Source organism: Trachinotus anak, unplaced genomic scaffold (assembly GCF_046630095.1).
Source record: "Trachinotus anak isolate AG129_WGS33_773 ecotype Australia unplaced genomic scaffold, CSIRO_AGI_Tana_v1 ptg000008l, whole genome shotgun sequence".
NCBI classification, from domain to species: Eukaryota; Metazoa; Chordata; class Actinopteri; order Carangiformes; family Carangidae; genus Trachinotus; species Trachinotus anak.
Window position 1 is genome coordinate 14,450,934 of NW_027273859.1, and position 22,791 is coordinate 14,473,724.

Genomic DNA, 22,791 nt, shown 5'->3' on the forward strand with positions numbered 1-22,791 from the left:
TACATTGTTATATAGCTTTGCTGTCCTTGTTTTTTTGCTGTATGTCTACGTGTATCTTCCTGAATACTGTTATTGTTACTGTGTGTGAGCGCCATAGGGTTTTTAACCACAGAGTGATACATGAAATACAAACACGATCTTTCCTTCTCCCTATGTTCCTCCCCTGGGTGTGTTTACTATCTCAGAGGGGGAGGGGGGGGGGGGGGGGGGGGGGGGGGGGCTGGGGTGTAGGAGGTGGATAGTGTCGTGGGTTGTGGTGGTGGTCGTGTGCTGAGGTGCTGAGACAGACTGGACTGGTGGTAGGTGGCTTTGACATTTGCTGTTGCAGGCGTGAAAAATATTAAAAGCACGACCAGCGGTTCATTCTCTTAAGGTGGCGTTTGAACTGTCGGTCGAGTTAAACAAACCGTGAAGGAGATGTTTTCATTCAGATGAGCTCTGACTAGTGTGAAGGCATGAGGACTATTCAGTGGGCTGCCCGTCAGCTAACTCGCTAGCTAGAGTTGCAGCTGCGACAATAACAACACCAGAGCAATGCTGTCCTTTATCTGTTGTGGTGGGTGTAAGTTACATGTTTTTATAGTTTAATAATGCTTATACAGTTCAATTTAACTATTTAAACCTCATGAGCATCTCGCTTATACAAATGGACTTGAGTTTTATCTCTACAGGCAGCTTGGTTTTCCTGTTGAGTTAAAAATGGATTGAGTTGTTCTGCTAGAGCTGACTTAGGTTTACATCCTGCTCTCTGTCTGTCATGCAGGTTGGTGAGAAAGTGACAGCTCATGCATTTATGTATTTAGCTCAGTTTGCAGGTAATAAGCCACATTTAGTCTGTTAACATTTTGTGTGCATTTGACAGCTGGTTGAGGTCAGCATGGAGCTGAAGTCATCACAGTTTGACCTCATTTATCCTTTTTATGAATTAGTGGAATAACTAAATTCTAATTTAAATTTGCAGCACTAATTACTGGAAGTATTGATTTCTTCTATAGGAAACATTTGCAATGCTTTTGTAATAATATGACACAAAAAATGTCATATGACATAAAAAATAATGTGCTTCACATGAAAAGTGATGGTTTTAAAATACCTTCTTGTCTGCCTCTTTCTCATGGGCTGCATATTAATTTATCTTTGGTTTTTATTTAATATGTGGACTTTGAATCGCGTGAGGAATCTATATATGTTTAGCATAGATTGTGTATTGATATGTCCTTTATTTTGCCTTCTTGATTTGGGTTCCTCCAGATGCTCATTAATGCTGTTTGTGTGGATGTTTTTGCCCCCTCTTATCCAGCCTTCATTCCCTCAGTGTTGACCTTTACCCCATATGAAGCAGCCACACTTGGCTCCCATGTCAGCTGTTACAGACAGGCTGTTTATGGGACACCAGCCGCGACATGTAGCCTGCCAGGTCCTCCAGGCACAGTAAACTGCCTAGCTGCCTTGATTTACTGATATATAATAATCACAGTCAAGAAGAGCGTGTATATGACACATTTTAATCATTGCTCATGATATGATTTTAATTGGTTTACTTCATAGAAAATACTTTTGCACTTTAGTAGTATAGATGTTCAATTGGGGTTGAGTTAATATAAAAGTAAGACCTTGTGTATGTTTTTTTTCTATCTTTTGAAGTTGAGCCTAAATCACAGATCTCATCTTAAATTACCCAGAGGGCACCTGTCCTGAGAGGGTTACTGACCCTCACTTCAAGATAAATGTCCTTGGACTAGAATAGTATACAGAGAGCATTGCTACATAGCATAATGTTTTCTCATTAACTTCAAAGGCAACGACAAATCTGATGATGATATATATTGGACGATACTCATGCGGAGTGTGTAATGATGACACTGTTTTCAATAGGCTCACACATATTAGCATATAAAACTATTACTTGATAGTGCACCATTGCCCATATATCTACAGTAAATGACTCTGAATTGATATATTGAGCTCTGCTTACAGTACTTTTGTTTTAATGCCACGAAAACAATGTTATGTGTGTATAATGAGCCTGTAATTTTAAAAGAGCGAAGACTGATTTAGCGTTGCGTTCCCATGACATTGTCACTCATGTTGTGCAGTTTACCAAAAAACCTTAATCAATGCAGCAGAACCAGAGATATCATCTTTTTTATTCAACGCATTCTTCTTCCTCATCAAAACCTGGTGCCTACATTACCCACAATACAACTCAACACAAGTCACTCATCTATACAGATTCGGGTGTGTTGTTTTGAGCCGCTAGTCTCAAGCAGAGATGGGGAGCAGGCTACAGAGCTCTGGTCGTTTTCAAACTTGTAGTCTTCAGCCTTAACCAACACTGACTCAAGTGACATCACTTGAGGCAATTTATCAGACTTTGCACACTTCCCTCTGGAGCCACAGAAGTCTTTATGCAACTTTTATCATTAATGCAGCAGTACCCCCAGGGCCCTTGAACAGACTTTGTGTAAAATCGATGGAGTCGCCTTGATGTGTAGATGTTATTTCAATTTCTGGTATATATATGTATATATATATATATAAGTTATAATTGTTGTTATTGTTCTTGTTGCAGTCACAGGAGGATGTCTGAATGCTCCCCTTTGCAGTTTTGGGATTAATCCTATGGATATTGTTGCTGCTGTGGAGGATTAATACCAAGACAGTAGCCATGCACGTGAAAGGAGAGGGAACTGTGTCTGGCTGTGGTCCCCCGGCAGCCGAGGAGGACATGTCTAATGCACACACTCCTCATCCAGACGCACATTCCCTGTCAACAGTACCCACTACCTCAACACACAATGAGAATGACAGTCCTCTGGCTGACAGTGCCTCTTCACGTCTTGATGTCAAAACAGTGGACTCTGAGCCTCTACAGTCCTCCTCTGAGGTAAATTCAGAGTTGCCATCGTTACCACCGACCACCCAGAAACCTTACAAAACCAACGTGCCAATGCTCAGGTCAGGGCCTGAGGCGAGGGAGCGCCTCAAATTCATTCTTGGAGCATCAGAGGATAACTCATCAGATGAGGAGCCTCTGGTCACCAAACCTCCAAATGGTGCATCTCAGCCTCCAAGCTCCACCCTGAAATCTTCCCCTCAGCAGGCGTCCTCATCCGTCCCACAGTCCAGCTCCTCAGGCATCAAGTAAGACTGTTTTTATTTAAGCAAATTAAATGTCAACTGGCATGTTTTCAGCACTCCATCATGTGACTATACATAGGTGAAACTCCATGTGTGGAAATTGCTGGTATGGGAGATAACCATGGAAACATCCCACTTACACCTGTTATTAGAGTTAATATGAACTGGGTTTTTTTTAAAGGTTTGCCAGAGCATGTTTTTGCTGAGACATGTGTGAGTCAAACATGCGGTCACGTTGGTGACGTACACCAATGCTTCTGCTTGCCCTGTCTCCACAAGCTGTGCATTATCACCTGACTCCATGGCACTGACTTGTGTTATTGTCGCATGCCAAACACCTCGGCTCTATTATTGGAACTAGAGCCTCGGCCAGTGACTTTGAAACCTGTGGTGTGACTCCAGGTCACAACACAGCAAACAAAAACACTTAGAAATCCTTCACAAATTGTTTTTTTTTCTCTCTTTTTTTTTGGGTCACAGTTGGCATAGTTGAGAGTTATTTTTCATACCCAGTGATGGTATATGATAGGATGGAGGATCAGAAGATTTGTCTAGTGCACACAGCTACGTATTCAACTTGACAGGCTTATTTGGATTGACTCGTGCATTAAGTTATGTGTGCCAGTGGGACTTGTGGGAATCATCATGAAAGGGAGAGAGGTAAGAGAATTTCCTCTGCAGCGTTAGAAGCATCTTCCCAGACTTCAAAGGGATACATAAAAAATAAAATAAATGTTTGCATGTGACTGCATGAAGGTTTTAGTTTTCTGTGTCCAGATCTTTGGCTGCAGATTTTTGTCTGGATACTTGTTGCCTTCTTTTATAAATGAAGTAGAATTAATCCTCTTGTGCTGGTGTTGGCCTCAGCTGTGTGTGTATTTGTAATGAGCAGCCTGTGATCTGTCACAGGGAATCTGTTGATATTTTGCTGCACATGTGGGAGGGGAGAGGGGAGGGAGCACCTCAGAGGAAGCACTTTGTAACGGTCTCTTTTTTCTTTTTTGGTTTGATATGCTAAAATTAATTTTTACAACTAAGTAGTGAAGGACAATGATGTAGGCTGTATCATGGAGGAGCACGGCTGCCAAAGTCTCAGCTTGTTCCCATATCTCCGAAGGCAAGTCCCGTTAAGAGGTTTGGCACTGTTGTTTGTAATTTGATACTCTCGCTGCAGTGTTTGTTCTTTAGACAGTTATCACATGCTTTATCTCACGGCAGCAGAAATAACGAAAAATAATGCACAGTTACTTTGTATTAAACTTCAGCAAATGTTGTAGCAACTCCTGCAGACATATTTGTGAGCAGGAAAGGTCGCTCGTGTGGTTGTTATGTAACTGTACAGAGCTTGTCTTGGCACGTATAAGTTTGAGGAAATAAAAAAAAAACACTCCAACAATGTTTAGTCTCCAGTGGGGGAAGTGTAAAACAGACCAGAGGACCTTGATGTCATCTTGAAACAGGATAGTTATACGCTCCTATAACGCAAGCTATACTCTTTTTGTCCTGAAGTCACGTTCCTGAATAGATGCTTTTGGTTTGTTCTGTGTCTTGTTAAATTTTACCCTGTCATATCATGCAACATGTGCTGGAAAAAGATCAGAAAGTGGACTGAAAGTGCATGACATAGAGCTAGAAAAGGTAATCAAAAACTAGCTCAATCACCAAGTGCAATTTGTATTTCCACAGTGAACAGTACAGTACAGTACAGAGTTAAGTTTAAAGTTCATGTCAGCTGGGGCAGAATTGCACTCCAACTCCACAATATAACTCACCGACAGAACGCAGCTGTTTCTCAATGATATCTTAACAGGGGACAGAATTTCTATGAAGGTACAAGTGGCCTGGGATGCAATTGCAGTGAGACATTGGATTGAGCCAGATAGATAATGATGGTATGTAAAATTACATAATGATATTGAACTACTTATTCGTGTTGTGTATTGGAAAACATGGAAAAAATGCTTGTTGTCTTAATGTGGTGGTATTTGTAATGATAAAGGATTTAAACAGTAAAATAACCACCTCACTGTGTTCAGTTTTTCTACTTTTGCATTTCATGATGTAGCTGCTCTTTTAATCTTACTAAAATCTGGAGTCAAACGGTAAACCAAATTAGATAATCCACTTTTGTATCACAAAAATGGAGCTTGTGATTCTAAAACCAAACTTGCGATTGAGATTACATGAAATACATCGACTGTAACACCCAGCACAGCATTGAGGAACTTTTCCCTGCCCATGGCTCCTGTATCATTGAGTTTGAACGACTGGTAGACTGAAATCAATAACTATTATCACTGGCCGCTATGTAGAAATAAGCTAATAGTACTTCATAGATGTAGGTGTCTGTTTAAATCCGGCTCTTGCATTTGAAATATTTTTGAACATCTATTATTTATCACTTATTGATCTTGTACTTTGGGTGTTGGTAACCGCCTTGTACATCTGTTGCATGACTGGGCTAAGGTACAGTCTGTATGATACATTGACTTTTATTGGCTCTGCTGTGTTGAGCAACTGATAAAAAGGGACAATTAAACTGATAGTATTGGCCTAATTTCTGACACAAGTTTGTTGAAATGAAACTTTTCAGTGAAGAGCAGCGGTTAAGTGTCATTTTGAAGGTAAGGTCAGAAATAAATGGATCCACAGTTTGTCTTTGTCTTTGTCTGTTACAGAGACAGGCTGAACTTTGACTTGAGTTTTTGATTTTTTAGTGCTGCTGTTTACCTGTTGCTGTCATGTAGTTTCTTAACAGGTCCCGTGGTTGTTAATGAGATCTGTTTCTGTCCTGCCTGCTTGGGTTTGACGTTATGGAGGATGATATGCAGGCTTCAGTTTTCTGGATTATTTAATATATGTTGCACCTAATATACAAAACAGAATAGATGCAGGTAACTGTGTTTTGCTGTGTTATTGAGCAAGACAACTAACCACGAGCTCTCCGCTATAGGCCTAGCATGTCTGGACCTCACTTGGTGAAAAAAGGACGTGAACACAGAAAGATGGATCTACAGAGGGACTTCACTGTGGCCTCTCCTGCTGAGTTTGTCACCCGATTTGGTGGCAACCGTGTCATTGAAAAAGTAAGAAAGAAAGTCCTTCCTGTATTTGTGAATCTCGTATTTTTCATTGATTAATGACGTTGCAGCATTTTCCAACTTCTTACTGTCTTAAGGCTAGTCAAGAGGTGTCTGTTTCTGTTACAGGTGCTGATAGCGAACAATGGCATTGCTGCAGTCAAATGTATGCGTTCTATCCGTCGCTGGTCCTATGAAATGTTTCGCAATGAGAGGACCATACGCTTTGTGGTCATGGTAACGCCTGAAGACTTGAAAGCCAATGCAGGTCATTGTGAGCTTCATACTTTTAATTTTTTTTTTTTATTGCCCAGCAGTTATCACCAAGTGATTATCTGGTTGGGCATTAGAGGAAAACACTGGAAACTGTGTCTTAACTTAGAGTCAGCTGTTTGACCATGCTGCCAAAGACAGTTATTCCCTGTACTGAACAAATATTCAACTGTTATGTGTACCTCTTTTCCCCTTGTAGAATATATTAAAATGGCTGACCATTATGTGCCTGTACCTGGTGGGCCCAACAATAACAACTATGCCAACGTAGAGCTGATAGTGGACATTGCAAAAAGAATCCCGGTGCAGGTACATTTCAACATTTATCTACACAGCTGTGTTCTGTGGCTTCTGAGTTAAACCTATTCCTCTTTGACCTTTTCTACCTGTTAATGAAAAACTATGATAGATGATTATTCTGTTTGTCTGTTTGTGTGTTACTCTTTACAGGCTGTGTGGGCCGGCTGGGGCCATGCCTCAGAAAATCCCAAACTGCCTGAACTCCTGAGCAAAGCAGGGATATCATTCTTAGGTATATTTGTGTGTATATATATATATATATATATATATATACTATGTGTCTATATATCAAAACATTTTAAAACTGATATAAAAATATTTGCATTATTAGAATTTGGCTCATTTGTACCTGTGTCACATCTTTTTGTTCAATGATGATTATCTGTCAGGGCCATCCAGTAAAGCCATGTGGGCTCTAGGGGATAAGGTGGCTTCATCCATTGTGGCTCAGAGTGCTGACATTCCCACACTACCATGGAGTGGATCAGGTGATGCATTACCTCCACACACTGTCTCACTTCACATAATGTGGGGTAGGACATATTATACTGTCTGCACAGGGCATGGACTCCCTGATGCTGTACACTGCAAAGACTCAATTTCAACATCTGGCAGTGATTTTACCTTCTTACCTGGTGTGTCTTTGTGCTCCAGGTCTCAGAGTGGACTGGGCAGAGGAGGACCAAGGACTGGGCAATGTGATCAGTGTTCCTTCAGAGGTCTATGCAAAGGGCTGTGTTCATGATGTAGATGATGGGCTGGCAGTAAGCATATTAATCAATCATCATCAAAATAATATCTACACATTCTCTTCTTTTATTATAAAACAATTGCCTTCAAGCATGTACCTTTTGCTAAGTTATATTTTATGTGTTGTTTCTTTGCAGGGAGCTGAGAGAATTGGTTATCCAGTTGTTATCAAGGCGTCTGAGGGTGGTGGTGGAAAGGGTATCCGGAAAGTAGAAAGTTCTGAGGATTTTCCAAGTTCCTTCAGACAGGTTCCTGGTTTACATTTTACATCCTAATGCCTGATTTCTCTCTAATTCAGCCCCAACTTTATGTGGTTGAATTTAATGTAATTCTTACTAACGTGTTTTTTTTGAGTGCAGGTTCAGACAGAGGTACCCGGTTCACCCATCTTCATCATGCAGCTGGCTCAGCATGCGAGACACCTTGAAGTTCAGATATTAGCTGATGAGTATGGAAATGCCATCTCTCTGTTTGGACGAGACTGCTCCATCCAGAGAAGGCACCAGAAGATCATAGAGGAGGCTCCTGCCACCATAGCTGCTCCCTCAACATTCGAGCAGATGGAACGGGTTAGTTTTCTTCACTGCATGTATTTATTTTCCCTCCCTCATTAACTTGGCCTCTCTCGTTGAGGCTTTTACATTTAGTCTCCTCTTTCTTTCTGGGCCAGTATGCTGTGCGACTGGCCAAGATGGTGGGCTATGTGAGTGCAGGTACTGTAGAGTATCTCTTCTCGGAAGACGGAAGTTTCCATTTCCTGGAGCTGAATCCTCGCCTGCAGGTTGAACATCCCTGTACAGAGATGATCGGAGATGTAAACCTGCCTGCAGCCCAACTTCAGGTAAACCTCTGTCGGTGGACACTGACGCAATAATTATTATACCACAGCTACAAAATTATTTCTCATCCAGCGAAGAAGAATGTAGCTACAGATTACATCCTGCTGTTATAACTCGATGTTTCATCTCTGATAGATTGCGATGGGAATCCCCCTTCATAGAATTAAGGACATTCGCTTGTTTTATGGAGAAACTCCATGGGGCGACACCCTCATTAACTTAGAGACTCCAGACTGTGTACCAAGTCCAAGAGGGCACGTCATAGCTGCGCGTATCACCAGTGAGAACCCTGATGAGGTAGAGCTCTGTTTTATCAATGCTTTAAAAACACATTCTTGTTACATACTCTTAATGTGCATCACTCACTTGTTGTCCTTGTGCCGTCACTCACAGGGGTTCAAGCCCAGTTCTGGCACCGTGCAGGAGCTGAATTTCCGCAGCAGTAAAAACGTGTGGGGTTATTTCAGTGTGGGTGCGACTGGTGGTTTGCATGAATTTGCAGACTCACAGTTTGGACACTGTTTCTCCTGGGGAGAAAACCGTGAAGAAGCCATTTCGTAAGCCTTTTTTTTTTTTTTTTTAATGAGGTCATGATATCTGTTATTTAGTAATTACAGATTTTGGGTGTCAACACTGAGGCAACAGGCTGTACTGCAATCTTCTGTAATGCATAATGTAATAAAACTATGTTGAAAATAGAATGACCTGCCAGTAATACAATAAAATCTTAGAAGACAATGATGCAATATACTTTTGCAAATAATGCAGTTGTCTTACATTTTTCAATGTTATTCGAAATATGTTCTTCTTATTTTTTTAAGGAAGGTTAAGAACTATTGCCTAAATCTATTGTTGAAACATGATAACTTCTAAATCTCGTAGAATACATGTGTTTATCAGCTGTAATATATGCCATTTGCTTCAGGAATATGGTGGTGGCTATGAAGGAGCTGTCAATCAGAGGTGACTTCAGGACAACGGTTGAATACCTAATTAAGTTACTAGAGACAGAAAGCTTCAGAAACAATGACATTGACACCGGCTGGCTGGATCATCTGATTGCAGAGAAAGTGCAGGTAAGAGACTGAGGACCTGATGTCAGACATTTGTGTGGTTTCTTTGTTTTATCAGACCATTTGAGCCACGTTGTCTTTCTGCAGGCAGAGAGACCAGATACCATGCTGGGTATTGTCTGTGGGGCTTTGCATGTTGCTGATGCCAGCTTCAGAAAGTGCATGTCTGATTACCTACATTCCCTGGAAAGGTCAGTAGACACAGTCCTTTCCTGTCTGACTGTCTCACTACTCACATTACTCATATAATTGACTTTTAAGAACATTCTCTGCTGCATCCCTAGAGGCCAGGTACTGCCTGCAGCCAGTCTCCTCAACTCTGTCAATGTGGACCTAATATATGAAGGAGTCAAGTTCTGCCTTAAGGTATCTGCTTTATTCCATTCACACATTTCTTGTTTAACTCAACCTTTTACCTTTTTTATTCAATAAATGATCACTGCTGCCTGCAAGGCAAGTGTATTTATATAGCACTGTTCAGACACAAGGCAATTCAAAGTGCTTTACAAAGGCATGGACATACATTAAAATAGAACATTAAAACAATAAAAACAAATCTGAATAAAAACTTCAGGTGGCTCGCCAGTCTCCAACAACTTATGTCATCATGATGAACGGCTCCAACATTGAGATAGATGTCCACAGACTGAGTGACGGAGGTCTTCTGCTGTCCTACGATGGCAACAGCCACACCACCTACATGAAAGAGGAAGTAGACAGGCAAGCCTGTGACTGTGTGCAATCGTGATGAATCATTGTTGCTTATTTTGCTTCTGATTTATGTGTTTACTCATTTCTAATATTACTTGAACCGTACAGCTACCGCATCACCGTTGGCAACAAGACCTGTGTATTTGAGAAGGAGAAAGATCCCACGGTGCTGAGGTCGCCCTCTGCTGGCAAACTGCTGCAGTATGTGATTGAGGATGGGGGTCATATTGTTGCAGGAGAGACCTATGCTGAGATTGAGGTGACTCTGACAGACTTTAGTAAAAATGTGCAGTGCTCGTGATTTCATGAGGCAATGCCTTGTCTTTTGGTTTTTTCCCTGACTAGCTGTTTGTGCTGTGGATTCAGGTGATGAAGATGGTGATGACTCTGACTGTGCAGCAGTCTGGTTGTATACACTTTGTCAAGAGGCCTGGAGCAGTACTGGAGTCTGGCTGTGTGGTGGCACATATAGACCTGGACGACCCCAGCAGTATACATCGGGTAGATTACTCTAAGTCACCATTTACAAATGGATCTCTTAATAATGCCTTGATATCTGTGTCAGTTTCTAACAATATTCTAATATGCTTACTGTTGGTTGTTGTAAGTTCTGGCTGGAAAACAAAAGAAAAACTGTTCTTCTGTCGCATGTTGTAAATGTTTTGTTGTTAATTTCAGATAATTATGGACACTGTAATTTCCTAATTGCCCTCTGTCACAGGTGGAGCTCAACACGGCCACACTGCCACCCCAGCAACCCCTGCCCATGGTTGGGGAAAAGCTTCACCAGGTGTTCCACTGTGTGCTCGAAAACCTGGTTAAAGTCATGGATGGGTACTGCCTTGAAGAACCCTACTTCAGCAGCAAGGTACAGTCCTTCTGCTGCTGCAGATTCCTGAACTATAAACATCAGTAAGTTTGATTGCTTTAATAAACATGTTTGGGTTTGCATGTTCACCTCTGCAGCTGAAAAAGTGGGTGGCCACCCTGATGAAGACTCTAAGAGATCCCTCCCTGCCGCTGCTGGAACTCCAGGAGATCATGACCAGCGTGGCGGGTCGTATTCCACCTAGTGTTGAGAAAGATATCCGTAAAGTCATGGCTCAGTATGCGAGCAACATCACCTCTGTCCTCTGCCAGTTCCCTAGTCAAAAGGTAATAGCCAACACAGCTGATGTCACAAAACAAATTCTTTAAATGCAAACAACCACTCTAGTCAGTATATTATAATGATGTTTCTCTTATTTTATTCCAGATTGCAAATATTCTAGACAGCCATGCAGCAACCCTACAGAGGAAGGCTGACCGAGAGGTTTTCTTCATAAACACTCAGAGTATTGTACAGCTGGTACAGAGGTATGTTTTTTTCATTCTTGTCACGTGCAGATTGTGCAGCAGCAATAACATATATAAATGATATTGGTATTGCACTGATTGACACATGTTCTGTTCTGTTCAGGTACCGCAGTGGAATCCGTGGTTATATGAAGTCTGTTGTTCTCGATCTGCTGAAGCGCTACCTGCAAGTAGAGATGCAGTTTCAGCAAGGTGACATTCATACCCTTTCAGCTTTAAACGACAACTCTAGATGAGGCATTTTCTTTATTTTAACTGCACTTGAGCTTTAGTTAAAATACTGTTGCTCTTTTGTTCCCAAACAGCTCACTATGACAAGTGTGTCATCAACCTGAGAGAGCAGCACAAGCCTGACATGAGTCCTGTGCTGGAGTACATCTTCTCCCACGCCCAGGTCTCCAAGAAGAATATCCTGGTCACAATGCTCATAGTAAGACTTTCATTCATATGAATGCATAGATCATTTTTGTACATGAAATCTTTGTGATATGATGTGATGTGTGTCTTTGACTTTGTGTAGGACCAACTGTGTGGAAGGGATCCCACCCTGGCAGATGAGTTAATGGCTATTCTGAATGAACTCACACAGCTCAGCAAGATGGAGAACTCAAAGGTGGCTTTGAGAGCCAGACAGGTAAGACAGCTTGCATCTCATGTAGACATAGGCTGTTTATTTTGAATATATAGTTTAAGCACAATGACCTGCCAGCCATTGAGTGAGAAAAATTTTAAGAGATTGTTTATTATTAAGTAATTATTTTCCTGTCAGGTTATTTAACATGTTTAGATTGATAATATATTTCTAAATGTCTCATAGGTCTTGATTGCCTCCCATTTACCATCATACGAACTGAGACACAACCAGGTGGAGTCCATCTTCCTGTCAGCCATTGACATGTATGGCCACCAGTTTTGCCCAGAGAACTTGAAGGTTAGCCGTGTGTGGAAATACATTCACTGTAATCATAAGTTTTTATCAGTCTGAAAGTCAAATGAATCCTACATGTTTTCATTTCCCACAGAAACTCATTCTCTCCGAAACCTCCATTTTTGATGTTTTGCCCAATTTCTTCTATCACGCCAATCAAGTTGTATGCATGGCTGCCTTGGAGGTATGGTTAGTGGATTCATACTGACAGATTTCTCTCTTGTACAATTGTATTTCCCAATCAGTGATAATGACTTGTTGGTCTGGACTTTCAGGTGTATGTGCGCAGAGGTTATATCGCCTATGAGTTAAATAGCATCCAGCATCACCAGCTGCAGGATGGAACGTGCGCTGTGGACTTCCAGTTCATGTTGCCATCATCACATCCGAACAGGTAACACATTGCCTTCTCTAAACTACACTGCAAAAACAGGGACGGACAAATGACACATTATCATCTCATTTTTACAATGACCATCTAAACTGGACACATTGTATCAAGTCTGCTGTTGCTTGTGATCTTTTACTTGTGGTAAGGACAGAGTGGGCTTCAACTGATTGAGCAGCTTTTCATTAAAGCAAATAAAACTTCTTCTATATAAAGTTAATTTTCAAGCTCACATAAAGAAATCCAGGCCTTAAAACAATTTTTAAGTGTCCCTCAGCTCTCAGGCATCATTTAGTGTTAAATTTGCCTGATTATAATTAAACATGAATCAGTTTAAATCATATTCACCCTTGGTGGTACAGGTGCAGAACAAGCTACAAACCCACTGCTCTAACAGCTTATGGCTAACTGTTAATGCAATGTTTTTTTTTCTCCTCTGGAAATTAATATGAATGTGCAAAGCATAAAAAAAGTGCTTTAATCTAATCATAATGCCTAGAGCTAGAGGTGCAGTTTGATCCACTGCTAATATTCACCTGTCAATCATCTTATTTCAGAGGGAGCAGCCCTACTCTGAACAGGTAGAGTAAAGCTCCTCCCAGCCAGCCATACCTCCAGATCGTGTGTACAGTATGTCCTACAGCAATGCATGCTGGATGTACTGTGTTGCTTTTTCCTTCCGTCTTGTGAAACCAGAAACATTTGCTTAAGGACTCCTCTAACAAGTCCTTCCTAATTCACTGTTTACCTGAGCTTCTCCATATTTTTTGTTGCTTCTTTCTACTTTTAAAGCAATACTGAGCTTTTTGACAGGACCATGTTTTATTTATTTCATGTTCCTCTTAAAAACTTCAAGCCTGAGATTTTATTGATTGGGAATCCTGTATTCTCCAGCATCAGATTTCGGTTCTTGATTTGCAACTCTCAATCGGATATAGTAACTATTGTTCTTGATGACAACAATTCGCAATTTCCTTTCAATTCAATACAATACATGAAACGTACCTTGTTATTGTTATTATTATGTAAATAGATAAGAACATGCAGACTTGCTTTAATTGTTCCTTGTACCGATACTTGTAGTTTTGGCTGTTAAGTGTTTTTTCCTATAGCAAAGCTTTCTATGTGATCATTCAGTGGTCCTGTCTTGCTATCACTGTCTATGTGTGTCTCTTTTTCAGGGTTCCTGTGCCAGTGAATGGATCAGGCCAATTTAAAATGAGGCGGCAGGGCAGTGAGCTCTTCCTGGAGGGAGCTTTGTCTCCACCCTGCCAACGCATGGGTGCCATGGTGGCTTTCCAGTGTTTTGACGATTTCAGAAGGTAACTTTTAATTGTTTATAAATTTCAAAGATATGTTGATCAAAGTACATTTTTTTCTCCATTTTGATGTTGTTTTCTTTTGCAGGAATTTTGATGAAGTACTCTCCAGCTTTGCTGAACCACTTTTGGAGAGTGCTCCGTTCTCAGAGTCCTGCTCCAGTCTCTATGAGGAGAACTTCAAGGTGAGGGCTGTGTAAGGGTCATTGGATAAAAAGGGTGTTTTCTGTCTCTGCAGCCACCTGTTTCTCTTCCATCCCATACAGAATACGAAGGAGAACCCAATCCACATCATTAATGTGTCCATAAAAACAGCAGACACAGAGGATGACGATGCCTTGGTCACAGCCTTCACTGCCTTCGCCCAGTCAAAGGTCAGTTTCCAGAAGTAAGATAACACATGACTGATTCTTATGAATATTTATTATTAAAATGAAAATGGTGTATTTTTTGTTTACAGAGAGCAATCCTCTTTGACTACGGAATCAGGAGAATCACATTTTTGATTGCACAGAAGGTAATTCAGCAAGTGAACTGTTCATTAGGCCCACTATTATATTCATACATATTAATATATGCTAGTTTTTAAAGAACTCCATGAAGCCATAAATGGCTCTTTGTCTGAAGTGACCATAGTTTAACTTGTGTTTTTGATGTACAGTAGATCATAGATGGCCTTCATGTGAAAACACACAACTTATTTGTTACTGTGCTAAAACTGATAACAAAGAGAATGAATACGTGTTTCATTTTTTTTGTTTAAAAAAAATATATATATTCTGCCCATTTCATTGCATACGTAATGCATCTAGGCATCATGATAGAGAATAAATAAATCTTCATATACTCTTTTAAAAACATAATGAAAATAGATATGATAGTCTGCTCCTATCATAGCTGTCCTCTCAGCTGTTCATGAACCATATTTTCCATATCCCAGCCAATAACACTGCACAATGTGGTCTTGTACCTTTTGCTCTCTCATTATTATTCTTTTTAAATTTCAATTTGACAGAGAGAATTTCCCAAGTTCTTCACTTTCAGAGCCAGAGACGGGGTGAGTTTTTAGTAACCTGGAAACAATTAATGAGCCGACATGCTGCTTTTTGAGGAGATGATGACCCCCCCCCTCTGTCTATGCATCTCCTCAGTTCCAGGAGGATCGCATTTATCGCAATCTGGAGCCGGCTTTAGCATTTCAGCTGGAGCTCAACCGCATGAGGAACTTTGACCTTACAGCTGTTCCCTGTGCCAACCACAAGATGCAACTCTACCTAGGTGCTGCTCGTGTTCAGGAGGGTGCTGAAGTCACAGACTACCGCTTCTTTATCCGGGCCATTATCCGCCACTCAGATCTCATTACAAAGGTAAGGGGGGAAACTGGAAGGTACAGTTCACTAATTATTTAAAAAAAAAACTGTTATTTGATTTAAGTTTCTAGCTGATGTTTGCAGTAACTTGCCATTAAATTTCTGTTTGCACAACCAGGAGGCCTCCTTTGAATATCTTCAGAATGAGGGAGAACGTCTTCTACTGGAGGCCATGGATGAGTTGGAGGTTGCCTTCAGTAACACTAGTGTCCGCACAGACTGTAACCACATCTTCCTCAACTTTGTCCCAACTGTCATCATGGACCCCTCTAAAGTCAGTGCCCAGCACATACTGTATACACTACCATAATCAAGTCTTATTAGTAATAGTAGCTTTAATCAGAATACATGGCAGTTTGAGTGCATCTACAGCAAAACAGAGTCTTTTTTAAGATTATAGATGCAGACATTCTGTATATTTTCTCTTCTTTCTTCACTTATTTTTAGTGTGATTTCCATAAACATCTTTACTGTTGTTAACAGTAGAAACTTGTTTAATGTGATGCTGTTTAGTTGGGATTTTAACTTCAAAAGTCCACATTCATTCAGATTCAACACTCAGTGGTCTCTTAAATATCTTTGTTCTCTTCTCTGGTACCATCAGATAGAGGAGTCTGTCCGCTCCATGGTGATGCGCTATGGCAGCCGTCTTTGGAAGCTGCGAGTTCTGCAGGCTGAGCTGAAGATCAACATCCGTCTGACGCCAACAGGACATGCTGTTCCTATCCGTCTGTTTCTCACTAATGAGTCCGGCTATTATTTGGACATCAGTCTGTATAAGGAAGTCACCGACCCAAGTTCTGGACAGGTGAGGACAGTGGACTGAGGTAGCCTCCTTGAAGATTTTTGTGTTATGTTGTTTGTTGTTTTTTGTTCTGTGTGTGTGCGTGTTTTTTATGACTGCTTTTTTTTACCTCAACATCTTTGCCTTTGCAGATCATGTTCCAGTCATATGGAGACAAGCAGGGTCCACTCCATGGCATGCTGATCAACACTCCCTATGTGACCAAAGACCTGCTGCAGGCCAAGCGCTTCCAGGCTCAAACTCTGGGCACAACATATGTATATGACTTCCCTGAGATGTTCAGACAGGTATTGCTCACTCACTGAATTAAACTTATTTCTTTCTTTGATGTTCCTAAGGTGTCTGACTCTACTGAGAATCTTCTTTTAGGCACTATTCAAGCTGTGGGGTCCCGGGGACAAATGCCCTAAAGACGTGCTGATGTGCACTGAGCTGGTTCTGGACCCACAAGGTCGACTGGTGCAGATGAACCGCCTGCCTGGAGACAATGACGTAGGATGCTGTTTTAGAACATTTACATCAACTCCTAAAGTTTTCATTAATTCTTGCTCAGTGTGATGATACCGATAACCACTATAACCTCTTCACCAGGTGGGAATGGTCGCCTTCAGGATGAAGATGAAGACTCCAGAGTGCCCAGAGGGCAGAGACATCATTGTCATCTGCAATGACATCACTCACATGATCGGCTCGTTTGGTCCTCAGGAGGATGAACTGTTTCTCCGGGCGTCTGAGCTGGCTCGGGCTGACGGCATCGCCCGCATTTACATCGCAGCCAACAGCGGAGCACGCATCGGCCTCGCTGAAGAAATCAAACACATGTTCCAGGTGGCGTGGATTGACCCCACTGACCCCTACAAGGTGACTCCTGAGATATGTTTCTCATGACGCACAAAGAATGGCAATGCACATGAGCAGTTTGACATTTCTTATTTTTCTTTTTCCATATCTCTCTGCAGGGCTTCAAGTACCTCTACCTGACACCTCAGGACTACACACGCATCAGCTCCACCAACTCTGTGCACTGTCACCATGTAGAGGAAGGTGGAGAGTCCAGGTACAACGTTTATTCCTATGAAAAAAACTCTGTCAGTTAATTGAAATATATGACACTCATAACTTTTCTCTGTGGGATAATAGACATTTGTTGATGTTGCCAACCTTCCCACCCGTTACAGGTATATCATCACTGACATCATCGGGAAAGATGAAGGTCTCGGTGTTGAGAACCTGCGCGGTTCTGGCATGATTGCTGGAGAATCCTCTCAGGCCTATGAGGAGATTATTACAATCAGTATGGTGAGAATCTGGATCTGACTTTCTTCAGCAGCTACAGCCAGTAAATTTCTCTGGGACTTTTTTTTAAGCAACTTTGTGCTCTTGCAGGTGACGTGTCGCGCTATTGGAATTGGAGCCTATCTGGTCCGTTTGGGACAGCGAGTGATCCAGGTGGAGAACTCTCACATTATCCTAACTGGAGCAGGCGCTCTGAACAAGGTTTGCTGGTTTAACTCATCTTGTTATTTTTAATGACTAAACAATAAATAAGACATTGACATTAGAAAAACAAGGTACTTGAGATCAGGTCAATCCTGCTGTGTTTGTGATTCTGTGTGTAAATGCCTGTTTGCCAGAAATCAATGATGTTTAGGATATTTTGTTGTGCACATCACAGCCACTGTGTGTCTTGCCTATACTGGGTTGATTTGTAGCAGTTTAATGTAACAATAAAAACAAAATAGCAGGGAAAAATCAAAGAAAAAGGCAGAGACAAGTTGGAGGAATTATCAGGCAAAATATGTTGTAGACAAAGCCTGTCAGAAGACATAGATGAACATTGGCAATGTTTTTTTTTTATTTATTTCTGATTCAGCACATTTGTTATCTTCTGAAGCACTAATTGTGGGCTTTATCAATGCTGGTTACTTAAGCCAGGTTAGGTGCTGCAATGCAAAAAGTGAAAGTAAGATAAAATATATGCCTGTTTTTTATGTTAAAGCTGATTTTTGCTTATTTTAAAAATCTTGGCAAGTGAAACTTTCTTGTTCTGTTTTTTTTATTTTATTGCTTTATTTCCCCTTGTGAGCTGAGTTTTTGCAGTGTATTTAAAAATGTGTAGCTCCAGATGCAGACAGCTGGTGGAAAAACTACTTGAGAGAGACAAAGCTAGGTATACCTCAGAAAGAAGTGGTCAAAACAAATAATGGTTTCATAGTGTAGCTTTAATACTCAAGTATTTTAAATACAGAAATCCATGACTGCTCTCATTTAAGTCCCTGTATCTCTACAGGTTCTGGGCAGAGAGGTCTACACTTCTAACAATCAGCTGGGAGGAGTCCAGATCATGCACAATAATGGAGTCACTCACACCACAGTGCCAGATGACTTTGAGGGCGTCTTCACCATCCTCCAGTGGCTCTCCTACATGCCAAAGGTTCATATATCATATCCAGGTCTATATACAGTTACTGAACCAAATCGCTAACTATAGTTCTTCTTCTCTCCTCACAGAACAAACACTCCCCTGTCCCTGTTTTAGCAACTACAGATCCAGTAGACAGAGAAATAGAATTCACTCCTACAAAAGCCCCGTATGACCCTCGCTGGATGCTTGCTGGGAGACCTCACCCCAGTGAGTTGCATCTAAACTTTGAAACTTTTCTATTCCATTAGTCAACCGAATAAATTTACTTGTTATGAACATTCATCTTTTGCGTCATTAGCGGTGAAAGGCACCTGGCAGAGTGGTTTCTGCGACCACGGCTCCTTCATGGAGATCATGGAGTCTTGGGCTCAGACAGTGGTGGTGGGAAGAGCACGGTAAATCTGTTTATACTCCACAAAAATATACAAAAATATTTCCTATATTTGTTGCACTTTAACTGATTATTAATACTGCTGAATGAATACAGGTTAGGGGGAATCCCCCTTGGTGTCATTGCTGTTGAAACACGCACAGTTGAGTTCACTGTCCCGGCCGATCCAGCCAACCTTGATTCAGAATCTAAAGTGAGTAAATCTCTCCACATGTTTTACATCATACAACAGACTGTGATTTTAATTAGAAGAGCATTTAAACTCTGCCCTTGTGTTTTTGTGTGTTCACAACAGGTTATGCAGCAGGCAGGCCAGGTGTGGTTTCCAGATTCAGCCTTTAAAACAGCTCAGGCCATTTGCGACTTCAACCGTGAACGTCTGCCTCTTATGGTGTTTGCTAACTGGAGGGGCTTCTCTGGGGGAATGAAGGGTATAGGATGAATACTAAACATTGCAGAGAGACTGTATAACATACACGACTTTGTTGTGATTATGTAATAACTTCTTATTTTGTCCATTTCTCCCCCAGATATGTATGACCAGATATTGAAGTTTGGGGCCTATATTGTGGATGCCCTGCATGGTTTCCGCCAGCCAGTGCTGGTCTACATCCCACCCCATGCTGAGCTGAGGGGAGGGTCCTGGGTGGTGATTGACCCCACCATCAACCCACTGTGTATGGAGCTCTATGCTGACAGGGAGAGCAGGTACATGAGTTTTAATAGTTACAGCACTGTGCTTCCAACCTTCCAACCACACACCTGTGTGTGATTACAATTTTTTTTTGTTTCCCTGCTGTGCTCTCTCTGTCCAGAGGGGGTGTGCTGGAGGCTGAGGGTACAGTGGAGATCAAATTCAGGAGGAAAGACCTGCTGAAGACCATGAGAAGACTAGATTCAGTCTATTCTAGTCTGGTTGAGCAGCGTGGTAAAAGCTCTGCACCTCACTCATACAACCGCCTTTATTTCTTTATAATTGCAATATTGCTGGGATGTTGATAACTTTGGAGTGACTCAGAGCTGTTCTGTTTTCATCAGCTTCACCAGAGCTGTCTGAAAAACAGTGTAAGGAGCTGGAGTCAAAGCTCAAAGCAAGGGAGGAATTCCTATTGCCCATCTACCACCAGGTGGCAGTGCAGTTTGTAGACCTCCATGACACCCCGGGGAGGATGCAGGAGAAGGGTGTCATCACTGTGAGTGAACACTTCATGAACTCACCAATGTTAAGTTGGGGAATATGTGTGTTAGGCTCGGAAAATGAAACTGCACTCAGAGGAGCATTAAGCCACTATAACATATTTTACACTGGCTTCTTTGCAGGATATCTTGGATTGGAAGAATGTGCGGACCTTCTTCTATTGGCGTCTGCGTCGCCTCCTGTTGGAGCAGGTGGTGAAATGTGAGATTCTGCAGGCTAACAAGGACCTCAGTGACGGACACATGCAGTCCATGCTGCGACGCTGGTTTGTTGAGACAGAGGGAACGGTCAAGGTATGAGATGACACCAAGAGTTACTTTCTCTGCCAATGCCCAACATGCAATTTAAGCAAAAGTATAAGTGTGTATAAAGTAGTGCACCCTGAAGCAGAGCTAATGGGTCCATTTGTCAAACTGAATGATCGCCTCTCTAATTTTATGGTCAGCGAAGAGTAATAAATGTATAAAAGGCTAAAGCCTGTTTGTTGTTCACCTTGTCATTACCCAGTGACAGTTTTAGGCTGTGAATAACAAATCATGAGCAAGTCTTCAGTATTGAAAAAAAGAAATGATTAGAGAATTGACAGTGTGTCTTTTTGTGTTCCCAGGCTTACCTTTGGGATAATAACCAAGCAGTAGTTGAGTGGCTTGAGAAGCATTTGTCCACGGAGGACGGCACTCGATCCGCCATTCGTGAGAACATCAAGTACTTGAAACGTGAAAACACTTTGAAACACATCCGTAGGTATGTAGACACATGCACACACACACACACATTTTGTGGGCCATTAACAGCGTGATTAATGTTATCTTAACTGGGTGTCTCAGTCAGTCGCTCAGTCAGTCACTTTATCTCTTAAGTCGCGTTAAGCTCAAATTGCCTGCAGAATTGTAATTTCACTGTAAGTTCACTTTGAAGCAGTGAGGACAAATAAATCAAAGAGGTTCCCATATATTCCTCATTGGGGAGTCCTGCTTATAACTGAAACCTCACTGAGATGCATTCTGGGTTTAGCACACTCATTTAGTTTCTGACTTATCAGGGGACAGGCCACTGAAAGTCTAATTTTCTTCAATCACAAGAAAAAATTGCAGGACAAAGTGCAAAGAGATGACTAATGATTCCACTACATCCAACTTAAATCCAGACCAGTCTGTCTCTTCATTTCCACCTGTTAGCATGTTCAACAGCTATGTCTGTGTCACAGTTTTCCTCTTGTCTTCTAGCCTGGTGCAGGCCAACCCTGAGGTAGCCATGGACTGCATCATCCACATGAGCCAGAACATCACTCCGTCCCAGAGGGCCAAGCTTTTGCATGTGCTTGCAAGTGTGGACAGCACCAGCACCAGTTAAGCTGAGGGGCTTTATCAGGTTATCATACAACAAAGAACAAGAAAGATCTGTTCTAACTATATGTTGAAAATGATTTTATAGGATTATAGTTGGGGCAGTTCTTTGCAATAACGCACACATGCACAAAGTGACTTATTCTTCAGTGATCACAAAACCACTACAGTGCTCTGTATGTCTTTGCAGGGTTGTCATAATCCGTTCCACTGCTTGTCTTTTACATCTGTGAGTTAAGCTGTCAGTCATTTCAGGAGCCAAATCCAGGAACTTTCTGGTTCACAAACTATCGCTGTAACGCACATTTCACTCTGCTGCATTTGTACATAGTGGTGTGTCAGTGTTAAATCTGCCTCAATAGGCTCTGTGCAGTCTACTGAGGTCAGGGTTATAAAAGCTACATGAAATGGGAGACTTCATATTAAGGTGCTGATTGTAATGTTTATTTAAAGGTATTAAATAAAGAATTTGGGTTCATCTTTGAATGTAGTTGATGTAAAAAAAAAAAAGACAACTGATCAATTCTTTGACCAGTCTTCAAATAAAAGAAAATAACATTATGTCAAATTTCTGACCCAGTAAAAGGGAGAATTAAAGTTTCAGCTTCATTTCTGCATGAACTAAAAAAATAGTAATTTCACCAGTGTTTTAACACAGAAGCACATTTTTTTCTTATACAGCAGTATCATGAGTCCAGTTGTCATTTCACTGTTGATATTGGAATCAGGCATCAATCTTTTTCGTTGTCACTTTCAGTCTGTTTGTTTAACTGTGCTGTCTTGTTTTTATTCTGAAGACAATGGTATGAATGACAGGAGATAGTTTTGACACTGTATGTGATAATTTCTTTCATTTTTGTTAGAATGTCTCAGATTTAAAGAAGCAATTCATAACACTCAGGTTTTGTCAAAGGCGGACATTAATTGCCAAAGTGGTCCCCCAGTGATGTGTGGATTTGCCTTACCTCTGATTAGAATACCAGAAATATGAACCATGACATTTCATTTGAATGTATATAAACTCTTTCCAGTTTGTGGCTTTCTACCAAAGGCTGTTGTTAATAAATGTCATTGATATATTTTTTGGCAAAAGAAGCC

The 22,791-nt window shown here is 41.3% G+C and overlaps 1 protein-coding gene across 7 annotated transcripts; it reads left to right on the forward strand.

The window, feature by feature from the left end:
• The first annotated feature begins 218 nt into the window (after nucleotides 1-218).
• acacb (acetyl-CoA carboxylase beta) lies at nucleotides 219-22,788 on the forward strand. Of its 7 annotated transcripts, none has more exons than XM_071482852.1 (54): nucleotides 219-299; nucleotides 2,573-3,144; nucleotides 6,095-6,227; nucleotides 6,351-6,489; nucleotides 6,694-6,803; nucleotides 6,945-7,026; nucleotides 7,184-7,282; nucleotides 7,449-7,558; nucleotides 7,682-7,792; nucleotides 7,904-8,113; nucleotides 8,215-8,385; nucleotides 8,519-8,680; nucleotides 8,777-8,940; nucleotides 9,309-9,459; nucleotides 9,544-9,647; nucleotides 9,741-9,822; nucleotides 10,031-10,176; nucleotides 10,276-10,426; nucleotides 10,534-10,668; nucleotides 10,889-11,035; nucleotides 11,134-11,322; nucleotides 11,423-11,523; nucleotides 11,627-11,715; nucleotides 11,829-11,953; nucleotides 12,044-12,157; nucleotides 12,341-12,454; nucleotides 12,546-12,635; nucleotides 12,727-12,845; nucleotides 13,397-13,420; nucleotides 14,021-14,161; nucleotides 14,247-14,343; nucleotides 14,425-14,532; nucleotides 14,619-14,675; nucleotides 15,174-15,215; nucleotides 15,310-15,525; nucleotides 15,647-15,802; nucleotides 16,133-16,336; nucleotides 16,465-16,620; nucleotides 16,703-16,825; nucleotides 16,925-17,194; nucleotides 17,293-17,390; nucleotides 17,512-17,632; nucleotides 17,720-17,830; nucleotides 18,624-18,767; nucleotides 18,845-18,965; nucleotides 19,057-19,153; nucleotides 19,246-19,342; nucleotides 19,445-19,580; nucleotides 19,680-19,857; nucleotides 19,965-20,077; nucleotides 20,188-20,342; nucleotides 20,470-20,640; nucleotides 20,955-21,091; nucleotides 21,574-22,788. In XM_071482852.1, the coding sequence occupies exons 2-54, from the start codon at nucleotides 2,591-2,593 to the stop codon at nucleotides 21,698-21,700; spliced, it is 7,302 nt and encodes a 2,433-aa protein (XP_071338953.1). In that variant the 5' UTR covers nucleotides 219-299; nucleotides 2,573-2,590; the 3' UTR covers nucleotides 21,701-22,788. The 7 variants fall into 7 exon arrangements, with proteins under 7 accessions (XP_071338953.1, XP_071338955.1, XP_071338954.1 ...); XM_071482853.1 differs by lacking the exon at nucleotides 219-299 and adding an exon at nucleotides 353-556; XM_071482854.1 differs by lacking the exon at nucleotides 13,397-13,420.
• The last annotated feature ends 3 nt before the right edge of the window (nucleotides 22,789-22,791 follow it).

What these genes read in the sequence shown, in the direction of transcription:
- acacb (XM_071482852.1), top strand. Translation starts at nt 2,591, where the DNA reads ATGCTCCCCTTTGCAGTTTTGGGATTAATCCTATGGATATTGTTGCTG. An exon ending in GAGGAAGGTGGAGAGTCCAG is followed by an intron (nt 17,391 to 17,511) that starts GTACAACGTTTA and finishes CACCCGTTACAG; the next exon opens with GTATATCATCACTGACATCA. An exon ending in GAGCAGGCGCTCTGAACAAG is followed by an intron (nt 17,831 to 18,623) that starts GTTTGCTGGTTT and finishes GTATCTCTACAG; the next exon opens with GTTCTGGGCAGAGAGGTCTA.